Below are 18,574 nucleotides of genomic sequence, written 5' to 3'. Positions count from 1 at the left end.
AACAATTTTATTTAGTTTGTCTGTAATAGAGAAGTCAAATACTATCTGACTTAATTATTGCGATGGTTCAAAGCAATATAATATTAATAGCATTATATAATCTGTATACTGGATATACATATTAATGATGGTGTTACATTGATTTAGTTACATTTTGTACACTATAAATTCAAATATGATTTGAGAATTTTTTAAAATTTCATTTATTCAATAACGAAGTTTAACTTACTTACACGTTCATGAAAAAATGAACAATGTATGTGCAAGAAGACAATTCGTGACGGGTAGATTTCCAACTCAGAGTGATCTATTTCAACACATTTTGCGTATTCTTGAAAATTTACTCTGAGGAGGGAGTCGCCCGAGGATGTTTTATTAATTTTTACAACAAATTCTTGTTTCATTGCAAAGAATTCTTAATTAAAGACATTAAATTCTTTTTTATTAAAATTTTGCATTTTTAAATTAGTGTTGCGAAAAATTTCCAGCGCGAGAGTAAATATGACGATGCACTGACTAGTATTCGGTGGGAATCCTTTTGGTTTTTAAACTCAATCCTTTTTATTATTTAATTAATCAAATTAGTTACAAGGATTCCGCGGCATAAGACCGTGAACACCATCTCTGGGAGATATACCCATGCATTACTAGGCCTTTGCAGGCGCAGTTTTAGAATACGGAACATATGAAAATATGTTACCATATTCTAAACTGTAGTCCTTTTGTCTATACTATGGGCGTCCGTCAATCTGACACCGTTGGATGCAACGTGTTGGACGGGCGGGTAGCGCTCTTAGCGAAGGGGTGCACTCTGTCCTGGCGTTACGACGTCCAGGCGGGGTGGGTGGTATGTAGCGTCTGGCGCAAGTCTAGGGGGCGTGAGACCCTTCGTTGCCAGCTGATATTAGCAGTGCACCATGTTTGCGTCATAGTTGCTCTATTTTGCTTTTCAGTATTTGTTCTTAAAGCTTTATATTTACAAAGTCGAGTCACTTTTATTAAATTAAAATAGTCAAATATTAGCCCGTTAGATGTTTATGTACTAATCATGTTTGTAGATCAGGATTTTCAGATTTAACCCCTTCCGTGTTTATTGCCGAAGCCCATTCACGTGCCCAGGTGCTACTTGGATGGGTAGAGGCAATGGGCACGATGACCTAGTTCATAAGAATAATAATTAATAAGCGGCTGGCATTGTGTTAGTATATCGTGCACGACGTAATCCCCACATATGGTGTGTGTGTTTTTAGGCTGTGGGATTGCGTCGGTTTAATAACTTTTTCATTTATTTTTAATTTAAAATAATATTTTATTCAACAAGATGTACGATGAACGTATAAACCAAATACTATTGTTATCATTACTATTACCATTACCATTACTATGAAATATTCTATATTAAAGTAGCTAATTAAATTTTGTAATTATCATTATACGCAATGATTGCTAGCCTTGTCAGACGATTTCAGTGAAAAATGGTACGTACCGTAGAGTGTGATGTGAGATGAAACTCGGGTGACGGAGGCGTCCCGGGACGTTCTCCCTAGTTTAGGCTCTGCACCCGGGTGGAGTGTATGGGGGTCGTGGAATGAATTTTTGTGAGAATGTGATTTTGCCTTTTTTAAATATAGCGTTAGGTAGGTAGGTAGTATACCTTCTGGTGTGTGTGATAGATTGTAAGTAGGTAGGGCCGGGACAGGTTGTCACAGTCTCTTGGTCGGGTAGGCGCGATTTCGCGTGATCAACCTGTACCTGGAATATATTTGAAGAATTGACGATACAATCGATACGAACGGAGTATGTCGTTCGCCTTCGATACTATCTGTACAATTTTTCAAATTTTTGGCGACTTCATAAGTCGTCATACGCGATCGCGATGGCACGAAACGCACAAGTTCTGCTCGAGCACGGCACGTGTGCACGAACAACGACTTATAGAAAGTCCTTTTTCGTCCACGTGTCAATTAGAGTTTCGTGATTTTTCTTTTTTGTTGATTGTTTTCTTTTTGTTTTGCGAATTTGCAAGTCTCGAGCTTTAGATATAAGTTTCAGGTGGGTGGACCGCCCGAAGAAAGAAAAGGCTATATGCCGAAGCGCCCCGACAAACTGTCTTTCAAGAGGGGAACTACTAATGATTTTGCATCCTTTTGCAAAGAAGGATGGGAAATCATTATCGTTACTACTTTGTCACTGTGCTTGCCTGTAGTTGTAGTTTTGTAATTTCAGAACAAGAGGGGGCCCGTGACCCCCATGATTTTGGGCAAATCGCGTTTTCAATTTAGTGTTGCGAATATTGACCACGGTTCAATTTAGTGTTGCGAATGAATATTGATCACGGTTCAATTTAATGTTGCGTATGCATGATTATCGCGATTTTCATTTAGTGTTGCGAACTTTAAATATCGCGTTTCTTTCTTGCATTGCTTTAAAATGGAATTTAACTTTTCAATGTTGATTGCTTTAAGATTTTTGAGAGTTTTGCTTTTTAATGTTGATTGCTTTAGTGTTGCGAGTAAAAAATTCACGGTTTGAGAATCCCCCTTTTTTGCATTTTAATTGCATGTCTGTTAAAGATAGCGTTGCGAATGATATTAGCGCGATTGTTTCCCAGTGTTGCGACTTATAAATACGCGATTGCTTTGCATTAGTTTATAGAGTTCCCTGCTAATTAGTGTTGCGGTAATGAATATTCGCGTTTTGCATTAGAAATGCCCAAAAACGATCCAGTGGAGTTGCCATAGTACATAAGGCAGCTATGGACCAGCTGCCGTGGTACAGCCTTGGATTGGCTGTACCCCTTTTTTAGATTAGTGTTGCGTCTTACAAAATTCGGTAGATTTTACTAGTGTTGCGTTACAGTTCGCGTTTTCTCTTTTTTTCTTTTTTTCAGCTTAGTGTTGCGTATAATGGAGCAGCCTTCACGCGTACGCTTTTGTACATATTATATAATTAATGAAATTAGTGTTGCGAAAGAATTCGCGATTGTTATTAAATTTTTTACTTTTTTGCATTTATTAAATTAGTGGAAGTAACTATGACTCACATTCGGTGGGAATCCATTGGATTCCGCGGCCTAAGACCGTGAACACCATCTCTGGGAGATATACCCATGCATTACTAGGCCTTTGCAGGCGCAGCTTTAGAATACGGAACATATGAAAATATGTTACCATATTCTAAACTGTAGTCCTTTTGTCTATACTATGGGCGTCCGTCAATCTGACACCGTTGGATGCAACGTGTTGGACGGGCGGGTAGCGCTCTTAGCGAAGGGGTGCATCCTGTCCTGGCGTTACGACGTCCAGGCGGGGTGGGTGGTATGTAGCGTCTGGCGTAAGTCTAGGGGGCGTGAGACCCTTCGTTGCCAGCCGATGTTTTGTCATAGTTCAGAATGTTTGCAATTTTAAAATTAGTGTTGCGTGTGATTTCGGTTTGTTTTATAGGGTTTGCTTAGGGATTGCTCTTATGGGCAGTCAAACTTTTCTTTTCAGGTTCCCCTGTACCCTCCCTCTCACTGCCATGCTCCCATTCTTTTTTCTTCCCATTTTTTAATTTTGAAAATTTTGAGCATTCGTTTGTTGGAAATACTGTTAATTAATATATGAATTTAATGTTTTCAGAATATTATTAGATACGATATAGTTTTAAATAGAACTTTATTCAAAGTTTTATTTAAAATGAAAGTTCATTTTATTTTGTGATGATTGGTGATAAATTATTTCAAGGAATATTTGTTCATTCGAGATAGCTTATTAAATTTTTATTTTACTTTATTTAAACAAAAGTAGTGGATAATTGTTGTTCGAGTTGTTCAGTTTTAATTTTTGATCGCGATGTTTCGTTTCAAGCTTACGGAGAAGCTAATTAAATTACTTTTATAAATTTTCTAATTCTTTTCCTGGAAAGCAAAGTCCACTCGTGATTTTCTTTTCAGTTTTTCCATTTACAATAAATTTGCATTGAAAGGTGTATTGAGTAATATAATGCAATAAAGTCAAGTAGAGTCATGGTTGTATGTACGTATATTGCAGTAAGAGACAGTTGTTTCAATTAAAATATCGTGTACTGTTTGTTAACAAATGAACGAATATTAAATACTATAAAATGAAAAACAATTAATCCTTTTAAATCAAATCACTTATTGAGTGACGATATATTTTTCTAAATCTTTTTTTTTCTTTATTTTGGTACTGAAATTGAATTGATGTTCCTTTTCATTGGAAATGAGTTATTAACAATGACTCTGATTTTTGTGAAATTTTGTGTGTACTAATGCATCTTCTTTCTAGCTATTAAACTTTTTGTCTTGATATGGATTCAATTAATAAGTTTCTGTTGCAGAGAAATATCTCAGGACGTATTTTGGTAATTAATCCTTTTTAGTTTGTTTCAAGAAGTATTCTGGTATTAAGGTAATACGAGTCTTAGTATGTTTGAAAATTGTATGTAATCCTTTTCGTTTTAAGGTAATATTCGCCTTATTATTTTTGAAAATTGTATCTAATCTTTCGTAGTTTCTTTCAGGAAGTATTCTGGCGAGGACGTCAAAATCAACAAATTCATTGTATTTATTTATGTACAGCCCTTTAAATGTTGATATAAACACGTTGTAAGTTTATGGTTTTGTAGAATGATTATATCTTAATGACTTTATGGTCATTAAGTATAATCGTCAAACACTGCAGTGTTTAATTAGAAAGCGTTAGAATATAAGCGTTAGAATATAAGCGTTTTAATATAATTACGAGCGCTCGTCGTATAGAGAGGTATTCTTAGTAATATAAGTATGTAGGACAAATATGCAATTGCATATTTATTAATTACAGATCTGTAATCAAAATCAAAATTAAAAAATATTGAGATAGGAATAAAAAGCAAAAATCTACGTAAATATATGTATAGATAAGTAGATAGGTAGGTAGTGAATAAAAATAATGCTCCTTTTGTTGTTCGTTTGCACAATCGTCAAAAACGTTTTGCAAATGTACATCAAGAGGATGATGTTATTGAATAAAAATTCAAATTTGCATAAATGGAGGGTGGATGGGATGAGGTAGGGCGGGTCTCCACACGCAGCAACCTCCCCGTGGTGAGACCTGGGAAATCGTTATTATTTGATGACTAATTAATAACTGTATCATTATTTCTATGGTATATTTATTAATTATGCAGCAAATAATACGAGCGAATTGGCTGCGAAAATGCTTTTTTTCTATTTAATCGCTGTTGTATTTTTTTCAGGAACTATGTCTTTAAGACTCTGAAGTGTACCACATTGCAAATACAAGTTTACGGAAGGAAAATTAATAATAATGAATGCATGGTCAGTATTGTTTAATTATGTACTTATACATATAGCATACATGTGTCATTTAGGTATTTGCGAAAGATAACGTAGTATAGCATGCCGTTAGTTAGATGCAATAATTCAGGTGGCGCTTAAATCAGTTTCTGTTCAGCTTAATTTTCGATCAAACATGGCCTGTTTTACCGATGCGGAATTCGGAGTTTGGCTTCGACGCTCAGTGTTCCTCTGTGTGTTTCTTCTCAAGTTGTTGAGTAGTTTCCGCCATTTTTGTATAGATCGCGCTAGGGTCGGATTTCGGTTGCCAACAGGGGCGAAAGAGAGAAAGAGAGAGAAGTATACACATGTATTTCGTATACGACTTCTATGGTGTGTACAACGCATACACGCGGCAATTCGATTAAAATTTTCACGCGTTGACGAAACGTGAACGAATTTCCAAACGTTTCAATGCCTGATCGCTGGTGTGATATCGCCATTGAAATCATGTAAATTTTGGAATACTTAAAGCGTCACACTTAATTAGTATTATTAGCAAATACACAATTTGTCGATCTTCTTAATTACATTTCCGTATCATAAACAAAATTGATCACAGAAAATTTTATTGTTTCTTATTTACATAATTCTTTGTCGTTTAATTACATTAATCGTCAGAAGATTCTAAACGCTGCATTTCGTCGCTAATTGTGTTAAGTTATTTCTCAGTACTTCGTCCTAATGAATTTTCCTCGTTTGGAGTCTGAGTAGCTATGATTTTAATTACAAAGGCGGCGTTCCCTTTTTGCTCGTAATTTACTCGAACAACAGCGCGCACGGAAAATTATTACCATTATTTCTGGCTAGAAGGTGAAATTCCTTTTTCTTTTTAACTCCAACCTTATTTGTATGATTCCATATTCGCATAGGTATCTCGAAAGTTTTCTGATAATCCTGTTGTTACAGCGTTGAAAAGAAAACGCTTCGCGGTTTCAACGTAATTCAGCTCGCGGTAAACCGCGCAATTAACTTCCCTTTTGATTAAAATCTTGATTAAATTGTATCGTTCTCGTGTTTAACCTGCACGTAATTCGCGCTTCAACAGGAAGTGTTGTCAGATAAGTCATCTTAGAATTACGAATTACCTATTCATTTCGAAATGTTGCTAATTCTTTCCGTCTGTTTTGATAAATAAATTAACAATTATTTATTCTGTGACTAATCGTTTATTTTTCGGACAGGTTCGTGAGATGTCGAGAGTGGAGCTTCGAAGGATCGGCGATATAATCCTTTAAATAGTATTCCCCCCGCTAGGACACGGTGCAGGACGCGTTTCACGAAGCTTGTATCGCGTGTTGCCTAATGGTGGAAGGAAACGTTATCCAGAGGCGGGCAACGGACGGGCATTACCGTACGGTGTACCTTGGTAGGGCCGAGAGAAGTCAGCCTCCGGGATATGGACTCGTACACTCAGTCTTCGAACTGGTCTCGTACCGCGCTCTATACAGCGTGTCACACAGGCCCGCAAACAGTCGCGGCGAGCTTAGTTAACAACACCGCGTGGTGCTACGGTTCGCCTCGTTCGAACGTGGCCCTCCTTCTAGAACGCTTCGTATTTACACCGCGTTCACCAGTGACTCGATGCACGACTGACCGCGTGCCACTGCTTGGATTTCTTCTCTCCACCCTCGTCAATCGTGAGATTCTTGCATATTTCCTGATACGATACGGGATAGAACGAAAAGGATTCGGTTACCAGTGATCGGGAAAAGAACGGTGCCGTAGAACGTGCCGGATCGAGAAGTGGTTTTATCAAGAACCGAGTCTCTCATCGATCGAGGATGAAACGGAAGGAGCATTGAACGAAGTGGTTGCAGAATCGAGGAACACAGTTTCGACGATGGGAGTCCTGTCGATCGGATTGCTACTCCTCCCTCTGGTATCAGGTAAGACGATTCTTATACCCCCTTCGAGCTTTATATTCGATGACGATGCTGCGACTGCATTATTTGTCTAGTTGTTTACTTAAACTTTACAGGCCGGAGACGTACATGGTATGTCGGGAAAGAAAGAGAATTGTAATTTTCTCTCTCACGTTGAACGCTTTAGAAAACAGATTCTGGAATCACCCCAACTACCCTTAATTATATATAGTTCAATGATTTTCAATAATTCTAAGGGTGAATATCGTAGAAAAATTCTACAATCACGAATTCCAAGTATCTGGGATGGGGGTGGTTTCTTAAAGTTCATGCAAAGATGATTTATTTCTTATGATACTGGATTATGAATATGAACTCGATTATAATATGACGGAACAACGACAGGGTACTTGAATAGACTATTGGAATCAATGGAAAAGTAAATATTTAGAGAGGACCGAAGAAAAGATTCTTCTTGAGCGAGCCGAGCGACCTTTCTCGATTTCCGTGGAACATCTGGTGCGTCGTAAACGAACACACCCGCGTTGTTTAATTCTTCTCTTTCTTTCCTTGCATTTATCGATTCGTGTACCAACACCGTTGAATTGCCTGCATGATACTTCTGATTTTAATATTTTTAGAAAAATGAAGTAGACGGAGGGTGGTTGTGATATTAGAAATCCTTCCGAAATATTCGCAGGCCGTATTTTTGCATAAACTCATAATCGAGTAAGGATACGCGATACTTCTCGGCGTAGGCGCAGCTGGCAGTAACACTGACAGCTTTTATTTTTCTGTCAACAACGTAGCGAGTTTTATTACGCTAGGGGAACACGTAACGCGATTCCAGCTTCCGTTTCTTTCTCGTATTTTCACGGAAATTCTACCTACTGCAATTCCTCTCATTCCTTATTTGATTATTTCCCAGTTATAACAGATTTAAAGAAAATGGAATCTAGGGGGGTAACTTTATAGAAAACGACCTCATTAAACCATTGCAATGGAAATTTCTTTTTTCTCTTTTCATACTCTGGTTTCAATTAATTCTCAAAGTTTTGTTCATTTACTCTCGGGTATGATAATGAAGAAAATTATTCGGTTACTACATATCAAATTGCAAATTATGACCGTTCTCGGTCTCCTTTCACACGAATCATCGGTGGTTGCCGAAATAACCAAGTGTATTTTTCTCTCACTTCCGATCGAGGTAAACGTAGAAAAGCCGGAGTTTCTTGTTGAATCCAGGAAAGAATCTTGCTTCGATATCTCCACTTGCCTATTTTGTTACGAGCTTCAGCTGATAGGGTGGTACGTTTTGTACTTTCTCACCTCGAGCTCACGATCCTCTAACCGATAATCGAATTGCACTTAACAGTGAAAGACGACCAACTTTCCTTTCGTTTCTCACTTCACAGCTAATTACGAGGTAGTTCGACTGGTAATTAATTACAAACAGATCATATTTCAAACATAGCGTATAGCAATTTTAAAATCTTCAAATTTAACGGGAAGAGGTTTCTATCTAAAGCTTCCATTGCGCAATATTCGTTCGGTGGTTATCTCTGAAACTAGGTCTTCGTGGAGAAATGATCAAAAAAGAAGGAATTCCGGGAAACGGTGTAGGGCGATGCTTCTTTCGTAATTGTCGACAGACAGATCATTCGTTGTTGCCGCTTGGAAGTTTTCATAACATCAGTGAAACCGGAAACAAGACGGTGACATATATCCAGGGTAGTTTGCGATACAGATACACGTGGAACTTATAAAAATAACAACTCTTTACCCTTCTGAAAAGTCTTCGTTTCCCTGTATCGTCTTATAAGATTTCGCTCTCGAATGGGTTAAATATGACGGGTTAAGGAGGTCGTTCCGTAGATTGAAGGTTTTCATTTGAAGTTTCATAATGATGCTGCGAAGACAAGTGGCTCTCAGATATGGAGGGTTTTTAATCACGAAGAAAGGAGAAAGATGAATTTACAAGGATGCTTCGCTACGCGAATCACCGTTGTAAATATTAATTGTGATCGCCGTTCGTTGTGTTGGAATACAAACGAAGCTAATGAAGTAATTAGCTTGTTGTTTCGTGATTTCGACAAGTTCCTTTTAATGAGCGTAGCAGTTGTCGAGGTTTTTAACAAAGTAGGAATTAAAAATAATTACAAGTTATAATTTGAACTTTGTAAATTCAAAATGGGGGCAAAATTAAGAAAATCTTGAAGAAAATAAAGGGAAAATATTTGGTAAAAGGCTCTTTTGTTTCAAATCTTATGTGGAAAAATGAAAATTGAAAATTGAAAATGAATTGTACAGGGTATCCACTAATGAACAAGTATTTAATGAAGTGACGATACTCGTATGCAAGAACAATTTGACCCCGGGGAAATATCGGTCATATCAGCTGTTATACTTTATAAATCGTAAATCTGATCGCAGGACAGGCCGTCTGGACTGCAGCCGAGTAGTTTCGGCTCGGTCGTCGTATCTATGCACATTGTTTTTACTGTTAGGCGGTAGCAGCTGCAGGCCAGAAGCTGCTGCAGAATCTTCTTCGCTTCGCCTCGAGATATCACGATGTCCCCTTTGCACTCGTTTCGCCGGCGCTCACTCGCGTTCGCCAGCTTTCTTTTGTGTTTTCTTCGCGGTTGCGTTCTAGTGGTTCGACCCGGACTAAATATAGAGTCGTCGCAAGGGTCTGTCCCGCTGACGGGTCAGAAGTAACTTGTTGCTATTAGCGGACGAGGGTCGAAAACGCAGGAGGAGCTCGCGAGGCAACCTTAACTTATCCAAACGTCACGAAATAAGAGGCGAGAGCAGAGAAACGGTGAAGATAACGGATCTCGTACAGGCTACCGTCACTTCGTTAAATCATCCATCGAATTAATAGAGGCATTTTTAACCCGGAACGAAACACGAACTGGCAATCAGTTCCTCCCTATTTCCTTTTACTTTCTCTTTTCAACGCAACCTCTTCGGGGCTGGAAAAAGATTAATCCCAAAGATAGTTTTATCATCATAGCAGCACTTTTATTATCGCAATGGTTATTTTTCCATTCGACTCACTGTTGATTAAAACTAGCGTTGATAAATTCTTTATCAATGGTTTCGATGTAACTTACATTTTTTACCTTCGGCCATGATTTCTTCCATCCTTTCGCTGTTCCTTTTTACAGTCAGACCTGTAACATCCTCGCGGCGAATTTCTTTCACGATGCTCCGCGTCAATCGGACTTCATTTTATGGATCCTCCCTTTTACTATTCGATTCTGTCCCGTTTTGCTACCACAGCCGTCTGTTTGACTTCTTTGAACGCGTTGAAAGATTTTCCACTCCCCCGACCGAATCTCCTTATTCTGCATTTTTGCGTTCTTTTTTCCCTTTTGCCTCGACGAGGCGCGAACAGAACAAGAGAAAATAAAGCAGAGGGAAAAGAGGGTTGAAAAGCGGTTTCCTTTGAGGCGTTGCGAATCGTGCACCTATTCAAACTCTCTTCCACTCTCGTGCTGGGTATTAGATTTGTACATACTTCAATACGTTTGGTAATTTGAAAATATTTATTCGATGCAATTATTATTTGCAATTTTTCTATTATAATTTCGTTTAGCTGTGTACAGAAAGACAGCTTTTGGTGGACTCGAAACAACTTAACGACGCTTAATAACACGACTAATTTACACTGCCGTTAATTGCGTTAAGTTTCACCGGATTATTTTGATCCGTTTCGTATTAAAGATCGGGACATCGAGCGTGGACGGTTTAACGTTTGTAGGAACATGGTAAATTTAATCCTTAACTCTATAATTAGAGGGAATCGTACACCAGCCATGGAGTCTCTTAAAGAGACCAGGGAGAAATAATGTGGGTGCGTTATTTGGGTGTCTAAACGTCTTGATCTTGGCAATTGAGCACATCAGCTTAAATTTGAGCATTCCTCTCTCTTTCTCGTTTATTATATTACTTATTTGCTCGTTTCAAAGTTATTCCAACTTTCGTTTAATTTAATATCAGCTACAAGTCGTGTGGTCTCTTGACGAAATTCATTGCCGTAGGAAAGACTTGCAAATTTAACAGTTTCTTCTGCTCTAACTCTAAAATTTATACAATCTTCAATGCACAAAAGTGTAGAAGGGCTATCTGTTTCTCGTTCTTCTTCGGTAGTGTTCCTACGGGAACTGGCTAACGCTTTCTTTTTCCAAAACGAGCGGCAAGTGTTGCGTGAAAGCACTCGACTCTGGACAAAAATGCTAGATACACACTATGATAAAGAAATAGTCTAGGAACCGACGGAGCGCGGACCGCGGCCCACGGAAACGGCATTCCTGTGGGGCGCGCGACACTTTACAGCTTTACGTCCAGACGATTATCGAGACTGTTTGGCCACGCGATCCAGATACTTATGTACCTTGCGAAAAATCATATCCGTTCACTCCATTTTTATTTCGACACTAGAGGAATCGTGAAGCGCGTCCTGAGTAAGGTGTACTTCGAAGAAGTGCCGTTTCTCGATACATCGTGTCACCATAAAGTTACGAATCTTTTTCTTTTTATTCTCGTTACACCACGAGAAAGTTCAGCAACGACAAGTTGTCGATAGAATGTAAACGAAAACTTTCTTCCTTTCGTTAACCGATTCGAAGGTAATTTTATTTAGGCCAACGTAAGAGACAAGGATATTTTCCCTGGTATGTAAAGTTTCAATTGCTCGCTCACGAACAAAGCTCCATGAATATTCAATGGTGTTTCGAACGTATCGGAAAGCGACTTTTAGCGTAACGATATTCACGTGTATATCGTAGTTTAAATATTACTTGGCACCGGGGAGGAAAGTTCCATCGAATCGATGTTTTTTTCAGAGAGTGCAAATATGCACACGAGGATTTTCAATCGTTTCGTTGTTTCACCAGCTATTTTAAAAATCTTGCTGTTTTTAATCTCTATTCGTTGCTAATCATTTGCAAAGGGAAATTACCGTGCACCTATTTACGATTGCTTGTCATCGATTGCCTATAATCAAACTGACGATCGGTTTCTAGTATTACGTGCTCCGTTTACCTGTCGATATAATTTGATTTTGAATAATGAGAGCGTAATTTGCGACTGTGTACCGATTGCGAAAAACTAATCAGCTAGTTGGTGCGTATTGAGAACGCGACTTTTCCTTACCCTGGTATATTCTTCGTTCGAAACGAGAAAAAGTAACGATCAAATTATACCTCAGGATAAATTACGAACTTTCAATCGTGAAAATTCATCGATATCGCCTCGGGGATCTCGATTTTTGTCGAGTTCGCTTTTCGTTGATAGGAAAGTTTAAGAAATAAAATTATTACGAAGCTTTCTATGTTGAAACGAACAGTCAGAAATAATAATTAATATTAATTAAGAGGTAGGGTAACGATCAAGGTGGAAAATCCTTAAAATTTCTTCGTGTATTTATTATTTTATTCATTCCCTCTATTTCTTTTCATATTCTATTTCCACTGTACGAATGTCTTTCGTTTCAGTCGAAGCATCGACTGGATTAAAGTTTCACAACATTGGTTTCACGATTGACTCAGCTTCGTTGTCTATCGGTTAAAATAGTAATCATTTAAATAAATAATCACACATTTTCAATTCGACCGTGACTAAATCTAAATATACAGAACTCTGTGGGAATTTATTTTAAAAATTGTTAGTTATTATAAAACACATTCTCGTTGCACGGTGTGATAATTTATAATTTCATTTTTGGACAGTCAGATATTTATTATAAACATCGGATGAAGATATAACGGAGGATTTGAATAGAGATCGGGATGATAGGATCAGGGGTAACGGGCGTGATAACGTTTAAACAAATTCCGCAGTCGGTCAATAATCAATTTGTCAGGCGTATCAACGAATGTAGGTAATCCGGTGTCCGTCAACGAGCGGCTGTTTTTCCTTCACGTGCGAAGGGCTTTCAGCGACCGCAAAATCGCACTCGCATCGCCGCCAATCGGATTTAGCGGTGGTTGCTTGTATTATTTGCATATCGCTGCACCGACAGCGTGAAGCAACACGGGATTGCCCTCCGTGTATCGACGGAAATTATTTCCTTGGATCGATTAATATGAAATAGGTAAAAAGAAAGAAAGTAAAAAATCGACGAGTACCATCAGCCGTTCATTCATCTGTCGCTATTCGATTAAAAGGAAATTACGGTTTCGTTAAAGCCGACCCACACTCCCGACAGGGAATCACTCCCACGCGATCACGATTTAGCTGGTTCCTGTCTCCGTGTTCTTTCACAAGGTGTATCGGTAATAGCCGGCGCGATTAAAGATCTTTATCGTCCACGTGAAAACAGGCCAATCGGTGGAAACGCCTCCGTGTCGTGCGAGAAAGTCGAATCCGACCTGGCACGTGGGTCGATCGGCAATTAATGAATTTTTCTTCTACCGGTAGCATTAAATCATCGATTATTAAACGGTAGATCGATTCGATGATGCAATCATAATTGTCCTACACGGGGGTTAAACAAATTTTCTCTTTTATCAAAAGGATTCTGTAAAAGATTTTCGTTTCTTCGTTTTACTCATTTTGTTACAACTCCCAGGAATCGAGTGAAACTAATTTCAGAAAGGACGAAATTCCTTCTTTCACGGAGTGATTTAAAAGAAATTTAATGAGATCCGATCCAAAGGGGTAAGGATGGTCTCCTGACATTCCGCACCTTCGGAACGTGTAAAATTATGCAAAGTCTCAAAGAGATTCCTGTGAAAGGAGAAAGAACGAACGGTTGTAAGGAAATAACGATTAATGAAAGAGAGAATCTTTTCCTATTTTTTTTTTTTTTTTTCAAATTCTTTCGCACGTTTCGTGCAAAGGGTGCACTCGATCGTGCGGATTTAATTCGATTCCAGACTCTCGAGGATTGAAGGTTAACGAAATTCTAATCGACAAGCTTTTAATAAAAGCCCTTCCGACGCGATACTTTCGATTCATGATGCGAGGATTCGATTTAAATGCAGCGACGATTTTTATCGACCTTCCGTGCCGTGTACAGGCGAAGTATTAAAACGTTAGCAATCGAATGCGACGATAAATCGAGGGCCGTTGCAGCGGCTGCTGCACAGACAGAGAGCGAATCATTCGATCAATTAAATTCGGCTGACTAACTCAACGCGATCAAGCTTTTAACTCGTCGATTAAACCAACCTTTGCCTCCGTTTTCCCCTCTCTCTTTTTTTTTTATCTCGTTGCACGGCACTGTACTTGTTCGTTGACGTACCGGTACAATAGAATTCATTGTGAACGTACAGGGTGTCCCATGAAACTGGGACAAGTTATCGATAAGAGAGAGATGGATCATCTTCAGTTTTTCAAATGGAATCATATGCCTCTCAATACTTCAATTGAAGCGTCTTTTTATTCTCTACAAAAAAGTATTAAGGCACTTGTGTTGGAAATTGATTGGTTCAAAAGATATCCCAGGGAGAGACCACAAGGCTCTCCCTGTCTCTCCCTAGGATATCTTTCGAACCATTTAATTTTCCATCCAGATGCTATAATACTTTTTTGTAGAGAATAATATAATGTACCAAATGACGTCGAGAGAAGTAGGGAATTCGATTAAAATTCTTTGAAATAACGAGAGCTTAAGTAAGTCTCTTCGTAACGTAACACCTAATTAATCTAAAGAATCGTTCCGAGGTGAAGAATCGATCCCGATACATTGTCGCCATTGAATGGCGACATGATTATTTTATTCGTTGGTCCTGATCGACAAAGGGTACAGATCAATCGGTCAATTTATCGAAAGATCGATGAAGGCGAGGGCAAACGGTGCCAAGGTGGCTCGTAATTCTTTCTTCAGGGCTCGTCGAAGCGGGCGAAATTAAACGGGAGTTGATTCTCTTGGAAGAAAAGTAGCAGAGACACCAAGGTGGGAAGGATGGGGCGTGAAAGAGGTGGTCTCGCGAATGGGATCGCACATTAATTGAATCGGTAATTTGTATGGCGTGCGATCCTGCTTCTTAATTATCTGCGTTTGAACGGACGATGAAGGGGTTTCAGTGCGATGATTGTTGGATAGTTGATCGACCGGTAATCATCCAGTGAATTCGGTAATTGCTGCCTCTGACACGGTTATCTCGCTTCTTGACGCTCGCTGAATATCACTCGGGACAGATATTAATTACTTTATCCGGTATCAACGCTTCGTACTCGATCAACTTTACGATGCCCGACTAACCTTATGATTAAGTAGAGATTTCACGTTCCTGTCCAAGGACCGTCATGTTTTTATTCATACACGATGCCGAAGGGTGTAGGAAATTTATCTTTGCAGATAATATTGATCGATAGATTTCAGTATCTTTCCTTTTTTTTCTTTACGAAACGTTTCAATCTTTAAGGTGAGGGCGTCGAGATTTGAGAAAAGGTTGAGAAACACTGCTTTAAATGTCTCTTTTCGCGATTATTGCCTGCGAATTGTTCGCATCTTCATTCCCTTCTTTGATAAGACTTTTTCCATCTTCTGGCTCTGGCAGTTTGCACGATCTTCTTACCAGTTTACGACCCAACTCGATGCCATTAAAATTACATTAACAATGATTAACGATAATTAACGCGTCACGATGATTAATACGCGCTGTAATTCGTGTAAATTAACAGTGCCGACATTCTAATTAAGTGTTCGAGACTCTTTATTATATGTATCACTAACGACTTATAACAATTTCTCCTTTTTATCGTTTATTCGTTTGTTTTACAATTAATTTTTAAATTCCTTCCTGGCATATAAGAGTTTCAATTGCAATTTAAAAAACAATTTTCTTCTCTGCTCTCCGGAAGGTATAACTATACGTTACTCGGCTGAGAATTCTTTTTTCACAGCTTTACTTGTGGAAAGAGCATCATCGTATAAATATACAAAGACAATTAGAGTCACCGGGGAGTTACCGATCCGACGATATTGTCGCGTCTGATGGAAATTTAATGCCGGACAATTTGTCCATGCGAGAGAGCATGGGCAGGGGGAAAAGAGTCGGAATGGATGGATGGACCGGTAAAAATAAAGCTATATACATAAGTACCAGTGGCACGCGAATATATGCGACCATTTCTTTTTCGCTTGCCACTATCCGACGAGACCTCAGTTGCTCGTTTGTTACGCTGACTTCTCGAGTACCGATGTAAAAGGCTTAAAGGTCTTTGCCGCCGGGAATAATAAACTCTCCCAGTCTTTGGTGAGCTTCTGACGTGGCGGGCCACGAAACGAAATTACTTTGGAGACTTCTTAAATTCTTTCATTTCGGATCACTGCAACTTCAAATTGAAAAAATAATAATTTTCAATTGAATCAAGAAATTTGTAATAATTCTTCAATTCTTCTATGGTAGATTTTGAAGGAAAATACAGGAATTCATTTTCCAAGAACAGAGTTAGGGTTACGATTGCGCTCAGCGAATCGTAGCGTTATTGTTGAAGAAGTATGGCGAGTTCACGGTAGGTTACAACTTTATCTTGGTTTCATTGTGGGTGTCAAACTGTTTCCATGGCGTGGCTCTATCGCCACATTGCTGCAAAGTTTTATAGCTAAGAAGAACTTTGGTCTCGGCTTTGAACTCTCTCCCTCGGTCTTTTCTCGTTATGTATATATGTAACTGTGTACATATGTGTGCGCGCAATGCGCACACGTATGACTATATAAAATTCAGAGTTAAGTATAAACGAAAATGTCGAGCTGAGAAGGAACGGAATTACCGAGACCAGAGACCCTCTTATGAAGACCTTGTTCCTCTTGTTAGTTTCTCTTCTGCTTTCACAGAGAATATTCTCTTAAATGAGACCTTATTTTCGTTAATTTATTAGAAAATTATCATATTTTATTCTTCAATTTTCTATCATTGATCACGGTACCGAGCTGAACCATTAATTTCCTCTGCATAATTAGCTGTCTTCAGCATCGCAACCGGCTACAAGCCGAAAGCTATCGACACGCTGTTTAAACATTGAACTTACCCTTGTCGTCGGTACAGTCTTCAGCGTTCTGTTAACAATTCAACGTGGTAAAACATTTAAGCTGTGTCATAGTCGAACAGTGTGCTCGCAATCGATTCGTATCGGCAAACACGATGAGGACGAAGGGGACGTGTAGCGTTCGCCACAGATATCCGTTATAATAAGCGGTGCAACGTAATACGCAGTCGGTTTTCTAAGCTGATCACGATCTTCGTTGCTCCTCTTCGTGGCGTGGGTCGTGAGTGGCCTTTCGTGGTCACGGTAATACGATAGAACTGTGCCAATGGCTATACCGCGCGGCAAAAGTTTGTGCGGCTTGGAAAACCTTCGTCACTTCGAATGCCGGAACGAGTCATAGTCGCGTTGATGCTTCGAGCCGCGATCCATGGATTCGTATTACCGAAACGATCCGGGAAATATCGGCCAACCGAACGAGAAATCGTGCCGCTGTTTATTTGCAATTTCCCGCGCTCCGATACTAGGGATCCCTATAAATCTCCTAGGGAATGTTACAACATGGAGAAGGAAGAGCCTAGAGAATGGAAAATTAGAGGAATTTCCATTAAATTACTCTGCAAAATTATTAATTTTCAAATTGGGATACTGAATTATCATGAAATTATCTCAATTCTTTTTTATTATAATTTTCAGATTTTTTTAAACATAGTGTTACCTAGTATACAATAGTCACATTAGCATCTTAGATAAACCTGTCTATTACCTTATTTCACGCTTTGACTAGAAAATCTGCAACAATAAGTACTTGAGATACTAATAGTACCTCTAGTATCTTAGTTTCATTGTTTCTCAATTTCATTCTCCTTCAACTTCAACAACAGCTCCTCCTACGCGTTTATTCTTCATTACGATATAATCAGGTAACAGATCAAATTTGAATACGTGTAATCAATGTTTAGTCGATTGATGGACTGTTAGAAGTGTCGTCTAAATAGAACGATATCGATCGAGCAGGGATAAGCCGGACACGAAATTTCAGTGAACCGATCGACGATGTCGGATCAAAATGGATTCCGGTTCATCGAATGAAAAGCGTACCAATCCGCTTGTCTTGTATTACGAGTCGTCCATTTCGTTCTATCGTAAAAAGACAACAGGGAAACAACAGCTCGAGTTGCTTATCCTCTTAGGGGTCTGGACGTTCACTGGTAGTCACAACGTAAGAACATTTCAATTCGCTTGCCATTTAAATTAAATGGTTAACGATTGAACATTTTAATTATGAGACGGTCGAAATGTTTCGTCGAGTCTGGGAATTCTTAAGTTTCAAGGTATTACATATTAAAGCAGGGCTAAATAGGACTTTATTCTCTTCCTTCAGTAGAGTTGTCGTTCTGTTTAAAATATTTCAGCTTGAAGTTTA

At 38.8% G+C, this 18,574-nt stretch overlaps 1 protein-coding gene across 2 annotated transcripts in view; it reads left to right on the top strand.

Moving 5' to 3' along the window:
• The first annotated feature begins 5,082 nt into the window (after positions 1-5,082).
• LOC117602596 (uncharacterized) overlaps positions 5,083-18,574 on the top strand; it is a 70,647-nt gene continuing 57,155 nt past the window's right edge. For both annotated transcript variants that reach the window (XM_034320820.2, XM_034320819.2), the window contains exons 1-2: positions 5,083-5,323; positions 6,526-7,230. In XM_034320820.2, coding sequence (XP_034176711.2) covers positions 7,185-7,230 — 46 coding nt within the window. In that variant the 5' untranslated portion in view covers positions 5,083-5,323; positions 6,526-7,184. The remainder of the gene's footprint in view (positions 5,324-6,525; positions 7,231-18,574) is intronic.

Source organism: Osmia lignaria, chromosome 13 (genome assembly GCF_051020975.1).
Source record: "Osmia lignaria lignaria isolate PbOS001 chromosome 13, iyOsmLign1, whole genome shotgun sequence".
Taxonomy (NCBI): Eukaryota; Metazoa; Arthropoda; class Insecta; order Hymenoptera; family Megachilidae; genus Osmia; species Osmia lignaria.
The sequence above is the reverse complement of the archived record's forward strand: the minus strand, read 5'-3'. Positions and strand labels throughout refer to the sequence as shown.